Consider the following 18,553-nt stretch of genomic DNA (forward strand, 5'->3'; position numbering starts at 1 on the left):
ACAAAGATAACACTTTGAATACTATTTATGAAATTCATTTGACAAACTAAAATTCCTAAGCTCCCAGTGGGCTTGGTGATAAAGTAAAGGTTTTGCCATAATCTTGTCATTTCTGAATCCTTATTTTTAAGCTAATTATGAGACCAGGAAGCTGGAAGGCATTGACCCTATCTCCATACACTCCCCTCTTCTACACGGATTTCCCAGCAACCCAGAAATAAGAAAATGAGGCTTGGTCCTCACAGTGATGTGGTCACCATAGTAACTGGAATTGCTAAAGAGAATTCAGGACACTAACCTGATAGTCTCAATGTTTGTTTCAGGTTTCACAAATGAAAACCATCTTCACGTTCTCACTAAAAGCACATAAATTATGTCAGTCATATGTATTCAAGTAAGATCAAGGAATTTTGTCGTCTTCTATACAAACATGATAATAGACTCCTATATTCTCAATCACACGTATGTTTAATCTCATTTTGCCCCACTCTCTCTGAAGGTCACATGAGAATATACAAGTAACTAGTATGTGTTGCTTTAAAGTGTATCACAAAACCCTGTTCTCCCCAGTCACACATTAATGTGTGACTCAAGTGCGGCGTTAAATCAGGATGCTTTCGTGTGACATCATGTGGGCGATTTCTTGTCACCTGGAACTTCTGTCCTGAGTTCTTCCCTCAGCGCAGATCATGGAGCTGTTCCCAGGGATCCCACTCGTCCCTCAGAACCTGGGTGGTGTCTGCACGAACCCATATCTCCTTGGAATAAATAACCGAGGAGGTAAGACATAAAGAAACATCATAGGAACATTTACATGTTTCTTCTTTCCTCTGATCTCCAGAACCAAACTTCGTGTCATCTTACGACATTGGAAATTTCACCTACTTCTTTTTCCGAGAGAATGCCGTGGAGCACGATTGTGGGAAAACTGTGTTCTCCAGAGCTGCCCGGGTCTGTAAGAATGACATCGGGGGCCGGTTCCTGCTGGAGGACACCTGGACCACATTCATGAAGGCTCGCCTGAACTGCTCCCGGCCCGGGGAAGTCCCTTTTTACTACAACGAACTGCAGAGCACTTTCTTCCTGGCCGAGCTGGATTTGATCTATGGCATCTTTACCACCAATGTGTAAGTAACTGGAAAAAAATTTCTTTCCCTGCTCTTCTGTTCATTGTGAATGAGCCTACTGTTCTCTGACCTTTGTGGTTGCAAAGTTGTTTTAAAAGAAATCTTTCTTATTTTACTGGGCTAATGGCCAAATAAATGTTTGAGTAGGAATTAAATATTATGCGACAATAATGTGATTTCTGAAACTGGTATTCGGAAAATACAGTGAAATGAAAAAGTTTCAATCTATTCCTTGCGTAATTGTAGCATCAAATTACTTTGACTATAAATTTCTCCTTCCTGATGTGCCAGTGTGTTCTGGGCACTTTCTGAAATGCTGGTACATATCAGATGCATTTTTTTCCCCAACATGCAAGTCATGCATTTGTGCAGAATGAAAGTAGTGTTGTCTGAAGAGTCTGATCTTTGAGATAATGTAACTCATGCCTGAATCCCTGCTCAGATGTAAAATGGACATTCTCACTTTCCTGTAACTATGTTTTAACCCTTTGTTCCAGGAGATGGTTAACTTGGGCAAGCATTTCTAAAATGATAATTATACTTTTAAAATATAACTGAAAAAAATGATAGCGTCTTTTTTTTTTTTTTTTCTTGAAGGGAGATACTCCTAGCTCCGGAACTGACAAAATTTGGTTGAGGGAAAGCACTTGATGTTTCCTGGTCTTTCGTTCACTCTTAGCCTGGAGGAGTGTGTTGTGACCCACACTTATTTCATATTCGTAGCGCATGTGCCCTGCAAGGGCGCACAGGATCACAGGCCACCCCAGGAGTGACAGATAGCCTTTTCATACTCAGACAAGGTCTGGGTTCCCTTTTGCTGGTGGTAATGCTGGTCTGCAATGTGGGTTCTGCTTTGGACCATCTTTGAAATCTCTAATCGGGTGGCCTAACAGTCTGGAGAAAACCTAGATCGGGGTGGGTTGAAAGTGCTTATAACGGGGTTGGGTGAGCAGCTGTCCTCGGGTGTCTGGGATTGCCCTGGCGTCAGCCCTGTGTCCCAGGAAACCTCACAGTCCTGGGAGAATTGGGGAAGCCTGTCGAAATTGCTAGAGACTCACTTCATCTGCTCTTCCTTCCCTGTTACTCTTTCTCTCTGTTCTTTCCCCTGCGGAGCTTAAGTGCTAACAGCCGCTCGATAATAACATTTACTCCAGAAGAGTCTTCTTTCTGACATGAAGTTAGAAAAATAAGACAGAAATGGAAGGCTCCCCACCCACCCCTGCCCCACTATGACCATCTTCATTGTAAGCCTGCTTTTCAACCCTAGAGGTTATTTTCTGTCTTTGATAAGTTTCTTTTAAAAAATCAATTTATAGTTTCTCAAGTTGATTTGCTTTCCAAAACCTGGTTTAAGAAATAGTGTTGGCGGCACAAGATGGATGTTCAGTTGCTGAGTTGACATCAATTTTATACACAATGGGAGCTTGGCTTACTTAGCTGTTCATTCCCCTGGCTCTGGGCAAAAATGAACAATTTAAAAAGTTATATAAGTATCGCATCTGGGCCATTCCAGTGGTGAATGGTCAATTCAGATACTCGCAAAACCAGGTTTTAGACTATTTCAAACCATTTGTTGAGTCTTGCAGATCCCCATCAAGTTGGAAATCACCCAGTCTGTAGCAAGTATACTAGCAGAGATAGAATCGCTGGATCTTCCCTTTCTCCCTCCAACACCTAGTCTTACCAGGTCTTAGGAACAACTTTCTAATACAGCCATTTCGAATCCCACAATATACTCCATCTCTCCTCCCCCTCATATCTCAGCCTTGATCTTACCTTCTGGACAGATGACTGCATTTTTTTAAAGATTTTATTTGTTTATTCCTGAAAAACAGAGAGAGAGAGAGGCAGAGACACAGACAGAGGAAGAAGCAGGCTCCCTGCGGGGAGCCCGATGTGGGACTCAGTCCTGGGACCCTGGGATCATACCCTGAGCTGAAGGCAGACATTCTACCCCTGAGCCACCGGCATCCCAATGACCACATTCTTTAAAAGAATTGCTCCAAATTGAAAAAGTGAACGATCAGAGACGGCCAGTTGTTACCTGGCTCTACATTGGGTGGCTGCTTTGAGGCCGAGCTCCCGGTGCTTCTGCTCTTGGTTTTGGTTGGCCTCTGTATACTCATCATGGCCTCTTAGCACTGGGAGTGGGGATGACGGTCATCGTTCTAGCTCCTTCTGACCTGGGACTGTATGGTTGTCTTACCCCTTTGGCCATGGGTTGGGCAGCAGGAAATGGGATACTACTGTAGGGTGGGGGTCACTGCAGCCCTTTGTTCCCAGATGTCTAAAAATGGCGACTCACAGATGGTAGAAATCAGAGCTGTGCTCGAAAATGCAGATTTATTTAAGCAGACAATATTTTGCTGTTAACACACTTAGTGAAAGGGCACCGAACTCCTAGGAGCCTCCCATTTACAGCTCCCTCTGCAGAGCTTGAACTCTGATTTGAGGTTTCAAGATTTTCCTCCGTCAAGTTTTTCCCACTGACCCTTTGAATTTAAAATGCTTTTTAAATTAAAAAAGGAATAAAAAAATGTGAATGGTCTCTGACAGGTACTTTTTGCAAAACGCTTTTAGTCAGTTATTATTTGAGGGGTTGAAAACACACACAGCTCTGTGAGGATTTGAGAAGAGCAGGAGCAGTGGGCCCCACTGGTGTCCAGGAACTGGGTGAACAGTGGGGTTGAGAGCCCCCTGGACTACAGGGAGGCTCCAGCCCCTACAGGAAGATGCCTGCTTCCTCCAGAATTTGAAAGGCCTAACATGCAACTCTTCACAGTCCTTTGTCACCCTCCTTGTGGCTGAGTGGATTAATCCCATCTGGCAGGATTAGAAGTGTCATAACTGCTAAATAGTCTCGCTTCTACACTGAAGGGTTTGTTTTCCACAAAGAAACCACGGAGACGCCCAGTCATGTCCTCAACTTCCTCCTCACGGTGCTGCGGAGCCAGTGGTCTGGCGGTCGCCCAGCAGGCACCTATGCTGCACAGCGTCCTTGTGGGGCTCTCTGACCGCGTCTCCCCCCATTTCTTCCTCGGCCCCCCAGGAACAGCATCGCTGCCTCAGCCGTGTGTGTCTTCAACCTGAGCGCCATCTCCCAGGCCTTCAACGGACCCTTCAAGTACCAGGAGAATTCACGCTCTGCCTGGCTGCCGTATCCCAACCCCAACCCCAACTTCCAGGTAATATCTGGGGGCCCAGGGCCACTCCTTCCCCAAGAAAGCAGAACCCCGTGTAGACGGCCTGGCACAGTTGAACCCCCACACACACCCCTGAGTGTGCACAGTGCAGCTGGGAGCCCCCCAGCCGTCGCGGACAGGCCCCCACTCAGCTTGGCTCATGGAAGGGGGCCGAGGCCTTTTGTCAGCCGAGGTGCCTGGGCCGTAAAGGAGCTTTTTGTTGGCTGGAACACCCGAGGCCGCACTGAGAAAGGCCAGCATAAAGCAGCAGGCTGGGAGTCCAAGCTTCAATTAGTGCTAATGGTGGTGGATTCTGTGTCCCCAGAAGCTCTGATCCCTAATGAATGACACTGTAGTGAATGGAGCCCAGGGCACAGAGCAGTGGAGACACATCAACAGAACTAGAGCACTAATTGGTGAATGTGGCGAGATTTCCCATCGGGGTGAGCAGGATGTGATGGTACAGCCTGGGGTGGGGCGGTGGGGGGGGGGCGCGGGAGTGGGCAGAGCAGATGGTGGCCGTTTGCTTATGAATCACAAAATTACAGGATGTTTGAGCTATAAGGGGCTCTGTATGTCATGTACTCTCCTCTCCCAATTTCAGAAGAAGCTGAGACCCAAAGAAGTTATTACTTTTCTCACATTTGGTCGGCAGCCGGTGTATTAGTCTGCATGGGCTGCTGTAACAAAATGCCCCTGACCAGGTGACTTGAATAACAGACCTGTGTTTTGTCACAGTTCTGGAGGCTACAAGTCCTAGATGAACTCTCAGACTGATTCAGTTTCTGGAGCGCTCTCTTCCCTCGCTTAAATGTGACTACCCTCACCCTGTGTCCTCATGTGGCCATTCCTCAGCGAGTGGGGAGAGATACTAATCCTGTGGGATCAGGACCCCACACCTGTGACCCCATTTAGCCTTAATTATCCTTAGAGGCTCCATCTTCTAAGACTGCCACACTGGGGGGTTGGGGCTTCAACCTCTGCATTTTGGGAGGAGACACACATTCAGTCCACAACAGCGGGCTTGCCTTGAGGGCCTCCCTTCTGACAAGAATGCTCATAAGATCGCCGTCATCCTCAGCATGGGTGTAGCTTTTAGTACCACCAAGTGCTCGTCATGATGCATGCTGGCCACGATGCCATGATCGTGGCCATTGATGTCCCCTTGGACAGAGGGGCGCCAAGCCTCAGTGCCGATCATCAGGCTGAGGACACTGTCTGCTTAGCAGCTGAGCTGAGATCTCAGACTCGGTCCCCAGCTGCAAAGCCCCAACATCTTCCATCTAAAAGACCATTCATTAGCACGAGTCAGTGCTAGAACGTCTCCTGTAGCCAGGCTTCCGAGCTCTGGTTGGTTTATCATCTCAATACATCGTACCTTCTAAGAAAACTGGAAATAAGAAAAAATTCAATTATTTTATACTTTACTTAAGACTAAGCCAGAGCCATTCAGCTCTTGTCATTTTGAAAGAGGTTTCTTTTTTTTTTTTTTAACTTAAATTTTTATTTTTATTTAAGAGCATGGAATTAGCAGCAAATGGGTGGTTTTTACATGCTCTTTACCATTTGCTGGTTTACTGGAACATTCAGTTAGCACCCTCCATCTCTCATTCTCACTGATCAGAAAAGGAAGGTGGGAACACAGAGGCACAGGATTATTTTAGGGATAAACTTTGATAATATTGATTAATGTGCCTTGCTAACTGTAGAATATATTTGAACAAGATGACTTTCAGGGACCATTTACTGTGTGCCTTCTGGGTATCACACATGGTGTTAATGCTTTATTATATGCTTGTTACCGTTCGTCTCCCCAGCTCTGTAAGGTGGGCATCATCTTCCGCACGTTAGAAGTTGGGAAACCAAGTGATTAGGTTTATATGTATTACGCCAGCCCTGCTGCTAAGAAGGTTCAGTACTAGACAAATTCCTATTACAGGTGAGGTGAGCTAACAGTTTAGTGGAACCGAACCTGCAGTAGCTCCAGCTCCTCATGGCATAGACAGCTTATGTCATTATTAACTGAACACTGATCCTTTGCCCCTCTGCTCTTTGCATTGAATTCCCCTCTGCCCCCAATGCTGGGGCGGAACATAACTGTTTAGGAAGGCCCTTTGTGAAATCCTAAAGGTGAAATAGATCATTCCCTTTAAGAAAATTCTTTGTTGGGGATTTACCACAAAGATACAGATGCAATGAAACGCCGGGACACCTGCACCCCGATGTTTCTAGCAGCAATGTCCACAATAGCCAAACTGTGGAAGGAGCCTCGGTGTCCATCGAAAGATCAATGGATAAAGAAGATGTGGTTTACGTATACAATGGAATATTCCTCAGCCATTAGAAATGACAAATACCCACCATTTGCTTCGATGTGGATGGAACTGAAGGGTATTATGCTGAGTGAAATAAGTCAATCGGAGAAGGACAAACATTATATGTTCTCATTCATTTGGGGAATATAAATAATAGTGAAAGGGAATAGAGGGGAAGGGAGAAGAAATGGGGAGGAAATATCAGAAAGGGAGACAGAACGTAAAGACTGCTAACTCTGGGAAACGAACTAGGGGTGGTGGAAGGGGAGGAGGGTGGGGGGTGGGGGTGAATGGGTGACGAGCACTGAGGGGGGCACTTGACGGGATGAGCACTGGGTGTTATTCTGTATGTTGGCAAATTGAACAGCAATAAAAAATAAATTTATTATTTTTAAAAAATTCTTTGTAAAATCCTGAAGGTTAAAAAAAAATTAACAAAGATGCTCACTATATTTATAGGGTACTTTTAATGCCTTGATGTTACTATTGCAAACATCTTCACAATGAACGGTGACTTAATAAACCCGTGATGCCTTACCACCTCCAGGCAGTGGATAACTTTTAGCCTCTTTGTCTGAATATATTTGTAGCACACAGCAAAATCCCTCATTTCCTAAGGCCACAGGCGTCTGGTTTTATAATGCCAGTGTCACACTGAAGGGCTTACTCACGTTGATGAGATGGGAGTAGCTCTGTGCCATATAACAAATGAAGCTTGCAGAGATGCGGCGTGCATTCCAGGCAGGAAGCTTGCTTAGCTGGCCTTAACTTGTTTGGGCAGAATTTAAGATTCGCAGGGAACTAAAATTATAGATGATGATGATTCCTTATATAATCTCTGGTATAAATATGTACCAAGGATTTTCTTTTGGTTTACCATATTTGATAACCGTGTTGGCATAGGCATCCTTACTGACATTTCATGAGACTGTCTAGCTGGCACAGGGTGGGAATATATTTTGAACCAAGGATCCCCTCACTAGTCAGATATAAATGGTCTTATGTTTGCAGCAACCAGCAGTGAGAAGTTTTTTTTTTTTTTTTTTTTTTTATTCTTGTTTGCCTACTGACATTTGGAATTTTATGCAGCTCTTAGAACTAGAACTAGCAAATAAGTTAGAGGAGTAGAAATATGATTCAGGTTGAGGAAGGAGAATGGATTAAGAACAGTGCATCTTTTTTCAAGATTTAATACAGAAATATCAATTGAAAACAACAAAACAATGAAAAATATTTAGTATTTTTATCAGTTGCCATCTAGAAACCACTGTAGGCAGTGCTGTGAAAGCCTACCTTGTTAGAGCCTGCAGTCCCCAAAGTCATCCCAGCCCTGAGCTTCACAAGGAAAAAATGAGTTGGTCAGTAACAGAAAACACCATCTAGGTCCAGTGGGCAGACTCCAGAATTTTCTGTGCAGTAGTTTTGATAACCACCAATCAGAAATGATGGAGCCAAAATGGAAAACAGACCCTTAAAGGTGGTCAGGCAGGTGAGGAAGCCGTTGCTGGACCAAATGAAGGGGTTGGCAGTGTCATCAGGACCCTTCGATACACAGTGCATGTTTGCAGCAAGATAGGAGAAAGAGGGTCATTAAGATCAGGGATTCTAAGCCTGAGGCTGGATGATTGTGGACTCGCACAAAGCTCCGGCAAGCTGGAATGAGGATGGGTCTACTGTCCCTGAAACAAACAAAAATGCAAGTATTATTGCATTAAAAAAAATAGTAGAATGATTACCCTTATTACTTTCAGAAGCGTTAGCACGACAGCCATTGTGGTTTGTAACACACTCGAAGACAGTGACTCTTTGTATTGTTTCCGTCTTGCACAGAGTCCCCAAGGTGTCACAGAGACACCATGGGAACCCAGCGTATCAGACACAGCTAGAGAATTTGCTGCCCATTAGAGAGCGAGGTGGGTTACTTACGAGCCAATAAATACATACTGTAAATCTCTATAGCTTTCAGAATATTTGAAAAAGAATCCTTGGGTGAGATATTTATCATAGGCAGGCAAAATAAACCAAGATGTCATAGAGGAGAGTTCTGAATTCGTTCTTGGCCAAAGATGTTACCCAATTCCAATGTGGGGGGTTTTCCAACACCAGCTGGGTGTCCTACGATTCAACTCAATTCTGACACCGTTTGCCAGGAGAGAACATCAGCTGTCACAGGTACAAGGATCAGTCCGACTCCTCCCCACCCCTTCGCCACTTCAGATGCTGATCTTAAGTCCAGGTCCCCACTTGTGCTTCTGGCCCATTGATTCTCCATGGAAAGTTTCAATGACCTCTCCCTTGGGTTCAATTAATGAGGGCCCCAGTAACAATAGTGGGGCTCACAGAACTCAGAGAAACATTTTAATTACTAGATTACTGGTTTATTTTAAAAGGACTTAACTCTAGAACAGCTAGCTGGAGGAGATGTGCAACACAAGGTCTAGAGAAAGGTATGGAGCTACTCCATGCCCACTCTGAGCACCACTCTCCCCAAATCTCCACCTGTTTACCAACCTGGAAACTGTCTGAATCCTGTGCGTTTTGGGGTTTTATGGAGGCTTCATTACAAGGCATGATTGACTAAATCATTGGCTGTCGGTGATTGAATTTAACCTCCAGCCTCTCTCCCTTCGCTGGCGATCAGCAGTGGATTGAAAGTTCCTGCCTTCTAATCAAGCAATTGGATCTCCTATCAACTGGCTCCCCCTCCTTAGGTTACCTGGGGGCTGTGGCCCAAGGGTCACCTCACTGACATGACAAAGGGCACCTTGACTCCTCATAGCACCCAGAAGATTTCCATGGTTTAAGGAGCTCTGTGTCAGAAAGACGACAAAGACCAAATATGTATTTTGTACAAATCATATCACAATGGTAGTTTTGGTTTGTGACTTAAGATATGGGGACCAGGGTAAAAAGGACAAAGGCAGATCAGGGGTCCTACCACCCAGCTCTAGCCCACCAAGGCCTCCCAGGTCTCGCAGACCTCCCAGTTCCTCAGGAGCAGCACAAGGTCCTCAGTTTTGTGTTATGACTCCTGGTTTTCGTGATGCCAATTTTTTAAAAAAACACTGTGCCAACAACACAAAGCCTAGGTGTAAAATTTCACCCAACAGGTAGATAGCTGAGTGCCACCTGTGCTTCAACACTGCCATTGACTTTGGGAAGAGAAAACTGCCAAACACAGAGTCTCAGAACTAGAGCTCACCTGGGTAGACCTCAGACCAAGCCTGGGGAGAGCTGTCGTTTTGTAACACATTTGTTAATAGGCAACATGCCTGTCCTTTAAGTGCTACTGATACCTAGGATGATAGTGTGAAACCTCCTAGTATGCCCCCTGCCCTACTGGCAGCTGCTTGTGTATTCACCCACGGATTCTATCCTTTATTTATTCATGCATTTCCCCTGGCCACTGCAGCTCAGTGGACCATAGAATTGCTGTCCTGCTACAAGACAAATAGACCACTGGGTGAATGGCTTCTCTGTGCCAGGCACACTGTTTTGTTCTTGGCATTTACAAGCACTTTCAATTAATTTACAAATGCCTTCCACTGATGATCTCAGTTGGCTTCACAACCACCTGCAGAGTGAGAGGAGTAAGTGTTTTTCTAGCTTCTTTATAGAGACAGGTGGAGAGGCAGTGACTTACCTGAGTTTGCGTGGCTCCCTGGGCAGCAGAGCTGACCGTTCACCTGACCCCAAGTGGTGCCGTCCCCTGGCAGATGGGCTGCCCTTTCAGGGATGTGTGACATCGACTCTACACTGGACAAGACTTAGAATCCATTCCTCTCTGATAGTCTCTGATTTTACAACCAGCGTATCATTTTACGGCATGTAGGGCACTTTATCAGGTGCTACATAAATATCATCTATTTTAAAAAAAGCCATTTCCATCTTACAGTTTTGCACCTCTCACTTGTTACAAAACCAAGTATTAGAGATGACGTGTTATAAACAACAGTCTCAGGTGGTACGGGCAGGGAGATGCATTTCCATCAAACTTGCTCATGGGAAGTGCTGCTGAGGATCAGCCTTTGTTGGCACCGGGATTTAAGCTTATGAAAGTGATGAGAAAGGTTGATGAGGATTTTCTGATCATGTGCTCTGCCCCAGAAAAGCTTTTCTCTCTTTCCCACCCCTCTTTCTACCTCATCCTTGCCAAAACTCATCCTACACAGTACTTACCTGCCCACCTCTCCACACCACAACGCAGGATTCACTTCTCAGCAATTGCCAGGCCTGATGTTTCCCCCCTGGTTATACCAGACTCATCTTCACATGACAGCACCCTGTCTGAACATCTCTTCCCTTTTCTTCTTCCTGTATTCTTTTACCCTCATCTTTCCTCATCTCCCTTCCTCCCTCATCCTGGCTTGGAGAATGAGCACAAAGCATTGAGGCCAGCAGTGTTTTGTACCCAGGTGGAAAATACTGGAATAATATTACATAATTTACAGATGAAAATGGCCTAATTCTGTCTCCATGGAATCCCTATCTTGCTTATAGACCCGCCATTCTAATAGGGAAAGTAATAGATCTCTGCGATGTTCTCAATTGCTGCCTTTTCAATTTGGGCACCGATTTATCAGCTAGATGTAATAGTGGGCACGTGGCCGGACAGCTCCCATGTGACTCACCAGGTGATGAGGAGTTGTATGCACATGTGTCTGAGTTAAAGTCAACACTGACTTCCACTTTATTTTTAGCATCTAATCATCCACTTATGATGGAGTTTAAAGACTCCTCGAATGTGATGAGCTCAAATCTAGAATGGGAGGGAACACTGAGGACGGGGACTTGGGGGCAAACGGAAAAGATCCAGCTTCCAGGGTGCCCTCCAGCCAGAGTTTGGGCGGGGGGGGGGAGCAGCTGTGGGGGTCCAGCTGGCCCGTGGGGGTCCCAGTCACAGCCTGCCTTCCCTTGCAGTGCGGCACGGTGGATCAGGGCCTGTACATGAACCTGACAGAGAGGAACCTGCAGGACGCTCAGAAGTTCATTCTGATGCACGAGGTGGTGCAGCCGGTGACCTCGGTCCCCTCCTTCATGGAAGACAGCAGCCGCTTCTTCCACATGGTCGTCGATGTGGTGCAGGGTAGAGACACGCTCATCCACGTCATCTATCTGGCCACAGGTAGGAGTTGCTTCCACCGAGTTTTCTGCCATGTTTTGCTTTCATGTTGTAAATTCTAAATTTGCAGTTTTGGTGACAAGCTGTGAGTCTGTGTCACACCCAGCAAAACCCACAGAGCAGCCTGGTCCTCATCATCCTCTGTGCTTCTCACAGGAAACTTGGTTTCACTCTCTTTTTGTCTTACCTTCTCCTAATTTTAGTTGGGAAGACAACGCCTGATTTCTTAACTATTATTCCTGCACAACTCATAAAATAAGTCTTTTCTTAGTGAGACCATTTTCAGTTGGATAATTAAAGACAATGGAATCTGTTAGAGGACGTTGTTGGGTGCGATACTATCCTGGGATTGTCATCGTGATATTCATTTGGTTCAAAACAGTGCTCACAGGATATTCCTGTTGTGGGATGTAGCTACAAGCATTTTGAGGAATATGTTTTGAGGCACAAACAACAAGTTGTTTTAAAGAAAACATAGGCAACACTGTCTATCAAATTATCAGTGACAGCTAGAATGACTGTTTTCCAATGTCCCTAGCATATTGGAGGCAGGTCCTGTCTTGGTTTGTGGCACAGACAGCAAAGGGTGCCTTAGGCCAGCCTCAGTGATCCTGTCCCGGTTCGTACACTTGTCCACCTATTCCTTGCCTTCGGGTCCTCCCACACAGAGCTCCCTCACCCTGGAGCCTGCCCCCATCTCTACATCCTCTGCCCAGCACCCTGTGTAATGGCCAGTTTCTCACAGAACACAATTTCCATTGCAGTTGCTGTTTATAATATCCTATATACCTATCAGTTGGTTTGATTCATGAAGTCACCAAGATTTATTGAATATTTACTATTTTGTGGTTCATATAAGCAATGGTGGTCAGACGGTGAGCAGACAGGCAACATCCTCCTCTCCTGAGGACAACACATATCAACCAGCTTCTGTGGGAAATGACAGACAGGTGTAATAGGCTTATGTGGAGGATGTGAATAGAGCCACGGGCTCACAAGAGCCAGGGAGGCTCCTGTACTTGGTTGGTGAGGGTTGGCCTCCCCCAGGAGGTGACACTTAAGCTGAGAACCATCTAAGGAGGGAGACCTGGCCTTGTAGGAGGAGGGAAACAGCAAAGGTGCAGGAGTGGTCAGCTATGGGCGGTGGCACCATGGTGTCAGGTAAGGTAAGGACAAAGATGTGATCTTGGGATTGCCAAAGGAGGCCATCGGTGCCTCTAAAGGTCAGTCTGAGGGAGGAGCGGGGAGGAATTGAGGTGGAAAGTCCACGATGAGCAAGGCTTCAAAGAGGATTGACGGGAGCCGGAGGGACTGGGAGGTCAAGTTTATTGTGTTTTAAGAGAAGACAGAGAATTACCATAGCAATGTGCATCTTGTTCACTAGAGCATAAGAAGGAATCATGGCTTGTTTTCTGCCATTTTTATCCTTGATGCCTACAGGGTGCCAGGCATGTGGTATAGATTGAGGAATGAGTGAACTGGATCTTTCCAAAGGTTTCCCTAGGTTCGTTGGTTGGTTTGTTTGTTTTCCATAAATGTTTTGGTTGGTGTCACAGAGAAGAGAGTCCTCTTGGAATTCCAGGAGGCCATTGAGTGTCTCATCAGTATGCAGAGTGGGGATGGTGAAGGGGAGATGAGGTCATCCTGAGCAGGCCATGGAGGGTCTGGATGGTGAAGCCTGAAGCCTCAGCCTAGGAATTCCGACTCTTCCACAACCAAAGCTGTAAGAAGGTGACATCTGTTTCCTTGTGTTTATAATGTTTGTACTGAGCTATTGAGGATTTCTAATGGCACTCTCCAGGTACTTTAATTTTGACTTGTGTCTCAGTCAGTTCAGGTTACAGTAACAAAATACTATAGACTGGGGGTGGGTCAGGAAGAGTAGTTTAAAAGACAAATCTATTTCTCACCATTGTGGTCGCTGGAAGTTCAGTATCAAGGTGCTAAGCCAGCTTGTTTCCTGGTGAGAGTCCTCTTCCTTGTCCCTAGATGTCCATCTCCTTGTTGTGCCCTCATAGGATGGAAACAGAGATCATCTCTCTTGTGTCTCCTTTAGTTTTTTTAAAGATTTATTTATTTTAGGGAGTGAATCTGAACAGGGGAGGGGTAGAAGGAGAGAGAGAAATCTTCAAGCAGGCATGGAGCCTGCTGAAGCATGGAGCCCCCACTGAGCATGGAGCCCAACCCAGGGCTCCATTTTATGACCCTGAGATTATGACCTGAGCTGAAACCAAGAGTTGGCCACTCAACCAACTGAGCCACCCAGGTGCCTCCCCTCTTATGTCTCTTTAAAAGAGCACTAATCCCATTCATGAAGGCTCTACCCTCATGACCTAAAGAAATCCCAAAGGCCCCATCTCCAAATATCATCGCTTTGAAGATTAGGTCTTTAGCATGAATGTTGGGAGCACACACACATTCAGTCCATAGCAATGAGAAAGTTGTTCTACCACTTTATATATTTATTTATTTGAGAGAGAGAGAGCATGCATGAGCATGGGGAGAGACAAAGAGAGAGAGAAAGAAAGCAGGCTTCCCACTGAGCAGGGAGCCAGACACAAGGCTCAAGGACCCTGGGATAATGACCTGAACCAAAGACAGATGCTTAATCGACTGAGCCACCCAGGCACCCCTCTACTACTTTTTAAAAGTTACCCACATGAATAAAATATTTGCAGATTTTTATTACAAACAATAAGCTTTTGCAGAATCTAAACCAGTCAAAACAGACCAATTTGGGTAAATTACAGATTTGAGATGAAATTATGGTCAACATCCATGACTTTTTTAAATAGTATATCATTCTAGAAACTTGCTTGCCCATGTCTGTGTCATAGGACGTCAAAACTGAGCTACCGCTCCCCTCTGCACCCCAGCCCATCACCTCCTACAGGATAAGGAGGGGATTAGCTCAGATCTTGGTAGCCAGCCATCCCAGGCTGTCTTGTCTTGCCTCTAGGTTTGCAGATCTGATTCTGAGAACCATATACCATGTGCCCTTCAGCAGATATGTCTATGGAGGTTCACTTGTTTATTCTACAGGCCTGATGTTTTGCTTTTGTTTTAATATACTGACTCTGGGCAAATTGAAAATTGGCATGCATCAAGATGTTGCTAACTGGAATCACAGGTTGGGATTATTGGGGAAGATGCCGTATAGAGAACTCTCTTGCAGTTTCCATGCATCACTAGGCAGGATGTTTGTTAAACTGTAAAAAAAGAGGAGGTTCTAGTGGGTGAAGGTCCCTTCCAGCAGAAACAACCATGGATACATGGGTTCCTAAAGTGAGGCCCCCTCAAACCATGTACAGGGACTCGGAAGCTTGAACAGTTCCACTGGCAGCTGGATGCGTAGATGGTATTTAAGTTTGTTTAAACGAGCTGGGTAATTCTAATTGTAGGACCTCTGTAAATTAGAAATGTCATGTCTCAACCAAGTTCTGGATCTCTTCATGTGTTGTTCTCTCTTTTTTTATTCTAAATATTTTATTTATTTAGTTTGCGAGTGATGAGAGGGGCAGAGGGAGAAGGAGAGAGAATCTCAGGCAAACTGTGCTGAGTGTGGAGCCCGATGCAGGGCTCGATCCCATGATCTTGAGAGGACTACCTGAATCAAAACCAAGAGTCCAATGTGCTCTACTGACTGAGCCACCCGGGTGCCCTTTCATGTATCTCTTATAGCACTGATCAATATATTTTGAAGGAAATGCCTTCTTGTCTATGTTTTTGTTTAGAATAAAATTCATTTTTAAAAGATATATCTTTATGATCAAATATTTAGGTTTATTCTTTATTTCCAAGGAATTGAAATGTAAAACTGGAATATGAATACTGGAAAGAATTGTCCAAAATGCCAGTCTATTTTCACTTACCCTGCTAAGACCTGAGCAACTTCCTGACAAGGAGGGATGACAAAGGTAGAGATTTTGACTGAAAATTCTAAAGGCTCATGTTGATGTGGTCTTTTATTTATAACTTTCGAGTAGAAAGATATAAATAAACTCCAGTAGAGTTCCATCAAGACAAAACATGGGGCATTCCTCCTCTTTGATGCTAAAGCTAATACTGAGCACACATAGTTGGGGTACGTCTGGTCCCATTCCAGCACCTGCTGGACTTCATCTGGGAATTTACAAGCCTCAACTGGTAGAGCGTGAGTGTAGCATTCCTAACCAGCGAACATGAAGCAGAGTGCTTCCTAACTTGCTAATAAAATCAATTTGCTCTCTTGGCTTTGGGAATCCAGGTCTGGTGATACATTTATTTACTCCCTCCCTTGATTTTACTTGAATTAACAGGAGTTGGAGAAAACCTGCCAATGGCCATTTGAAAGTTGGTGTATTTTATTTGTCAGTATTATCTAAAAATCGAAGTGAAATAGACCTTGCTAATAGTGCTGTTGATGGTGCTTCTTGCAGCTTGAATGGCTTTTCCCTGCCGGCTGCCACCCCACTGAGGCGATGGGCCTTTCCCGGACACCTCCCGGGTCTGTTAGCTGCTGCTCCCATTTCTCACTTATTGGAAATCCAGCCAGGGCGAGGCTCATTAGCTGGGCCACAACTGTGCTGCTGTTTTATTTTTTATTTTTATTTTTTTTTTATTTTATTTATTTTTTTTTATTTTATTTTTTTTATTTTTTATTTTTTTATTGGTGTTCAATTTACTAACATACAGAATAACACCCAGTGCCCGTCACCCATTCACTCCCACCCCCCGCCCTCCTCCCCTTCTACCACCCCTAGTTCGTTTCCCAGAGTTAGCAGTCTTTACGTTCTGTCTCCCTTTCTGATATTTCCCACACATTTCTTCCCCCTTCCCTTCTTTTCCCTTTCACTATTATTTATATTCCCCAAATGAATGAGACAACCTACAGAATGGGAGAAGATATTTGCAAATGACATATCAGATAAAGGGCTAGTTTCCAAGATCTATAAAGAACTTATTAAACTCAACACCAAAGAAACAAACAATCCAATCATGAAATGGGCAAAAGACATGAACAGAAATCTCACAGAGGAAGACATAGACATGGCCAACATGCATATGAGAAAATGCTCCGCATCACTTGCCATCAGGGAAATACAAATGAAAACTACAATGAGATACCACCTCACACCAGTGAGAATGGGGCAAATTAACAAGGCAGGAAACAACAAATGTTGGAGAGGATGTGGAGAAAAGGGAACCCTCTTACACTGTTGGTGGGAATGTGAACTGGTGCAGCCACTCTGGAAAACTGTGTGGAGGTTCCTCAAACAGTTAAAAATAGACCTGCCCTACGACCCATCAATTGCACTGTTGGGGATTTACCCCAAAGATACAAATGCAATGAAACGCCGGGACACCTGCACCCCGATGTTTCTAGCAGCAATGGCCACGATAGCCAAACTGTGGAAGGAGCCTCGGTGTCCAACGAAAGATGAATGGATAAAGAAGATGTGGTTTATGTATACAATGGAATATTACTCAGCTATTAGAAATGACAAATACCCACCATTTGCTTCAACGTGGATGGAACTGGAGGGTATTATGCTGAGTGAAGTAAGTCAGTCGGAGAAGGACAAACATTATATGCTGCTGTTTTATAAGCTCTTTCTTTGAAGGTCTTCTCAGAGCAAGAGGCAACACGGCAAACGGTCACTCCTTTGGAACATGTGTGCCTGGGGGCACCTGGGTGGCTCTGCGGTGAAGCGTCTGACTCTTGATTTCTGCTCAGGTCATGACCTCGGGGTCCTGGGATCGAGCCTTGCATTGGACTCCATGCTCAGCGTGGAGTCTGTTCGTCCCTCTCCCTCAGCTCCTACACCCCTCATGCTCTCTCTCTTTCTCTCTCTCTCTCAAATAAAAATAAAATAATAATAATAATAATAAACAAAATGATAATATGTATGCTTGGACTCTGTAAGTGACTGAGTCTGCATCCACACGGCTGCTCAGCTGCCCCTGCAAAGACAGAGTTAGAGTCGTGCTGACCACCCTCTGTCCTTGGTTCAGATCGCCGCCTCCCTGCGTCGCGGGGGAGGCCCCCCGGCTGGCTCCACCTTCCCTGCCTGCCCCTCGTGTGGCTGTTACTCAGGCTCTAACCCCAGTGGTTCTGTTTCATGCTACCGCCCTGGAAATACCATTCAGTTTCCGGGTTTCTACTCTGCCTTCCAGGATGAAGTGGGTTACTTTTATTTTTCCTTTGTCTCCATGCCAATGTGTCTCTAATCAAGTATGTGTCTTTGCCGCACAGATTGCTTCTGCTCCCTATTCTCTCCTGTTCGTGATCAGGCGGCCCATCCTGGAGATGTGATCCCTCCACCACGTCTGCTAACCATCTGTTTTATTTTTCCATAAGCCATTCCCTTATTTCAGTCTCTTACTATTTCTACAGTACTCTTATTTATTTGATTTTTTTTTAGAGATTTTTATTTATTTATTTATTTATTTATTTTATTTGAGAGAGACAGATAGAGAACATGAGAGAGCAAGCACAGGTGGGGAGAGGGGCAGAGGGAAAAGCGGGCTCCCCGATGAGCAGGGAGCCCAAGGTGGGGCTGGATCCCAGGACCCCGGGATCATGACCTGAGCCGAAGGCAGATGCTTCACCGACTGAGCCACCCAGGCGTCCCTCCAGTACTATCTTATACCAGTGTTTGTTCAGCTTGAGAATGAATAAGACCTGGATTCTGATTTTTAGTACAGAGATCTGGCATTTTATACACATACACACACAGAGAGAGAAAGGAATATGTGTTTAGAACAGGGAAAGAGCTAATCACAAATTACAAATTTTATTTTAGTTTTTAAATTTTATTATTTTTT

General features: G+C 45.0%; 1 protein-coding gene across 14 annotated transcripts in view; it reads left to right on the forward strand.

Annotated features, from left to right (window-relative positions):
* Window positions 1–18,553, forward strand: part of SEMA5A (semaphorin 5A) — a 475,568-nt gene that overhangs the window by 324,066 nt on the left and 132,949 nt on the right. For all 14 annotated transcript variants that reach the window (XM_072807361.1, XM_072807363.1, XM_072807354.1 and 11 more), the window contains 3 exons: window positions 842–1,127; window positions 4,177–4,312; window positions 11,545–11,749. In XM_072807361.1, the coding sequence (XP_072663462.1) occupies window positions 842–1,127; window positions 4,177–4,312; window positions 11,545–11,749 (627 nt within the window). The remainder of the gene's footprint in view (window positions 1–841; window positions 1,128–4,176; window positions 4,313–11,544; window positions 11,750–18,553) is intronic.

The sequence above is a fragment of the Canis lupus genome, chromosome 31 (assembly GCF_048164855.1).
Source record: "Canis lupus baileyi chromosome 31, mCanLup2.hap1, whole genome shotgun sequence".
Classification (NCBI taxonomy): Eukaryota; Metazoa; Chordata; class Mammalia; order Carnivora; family Canidae; genus Canis; species Canis lupus.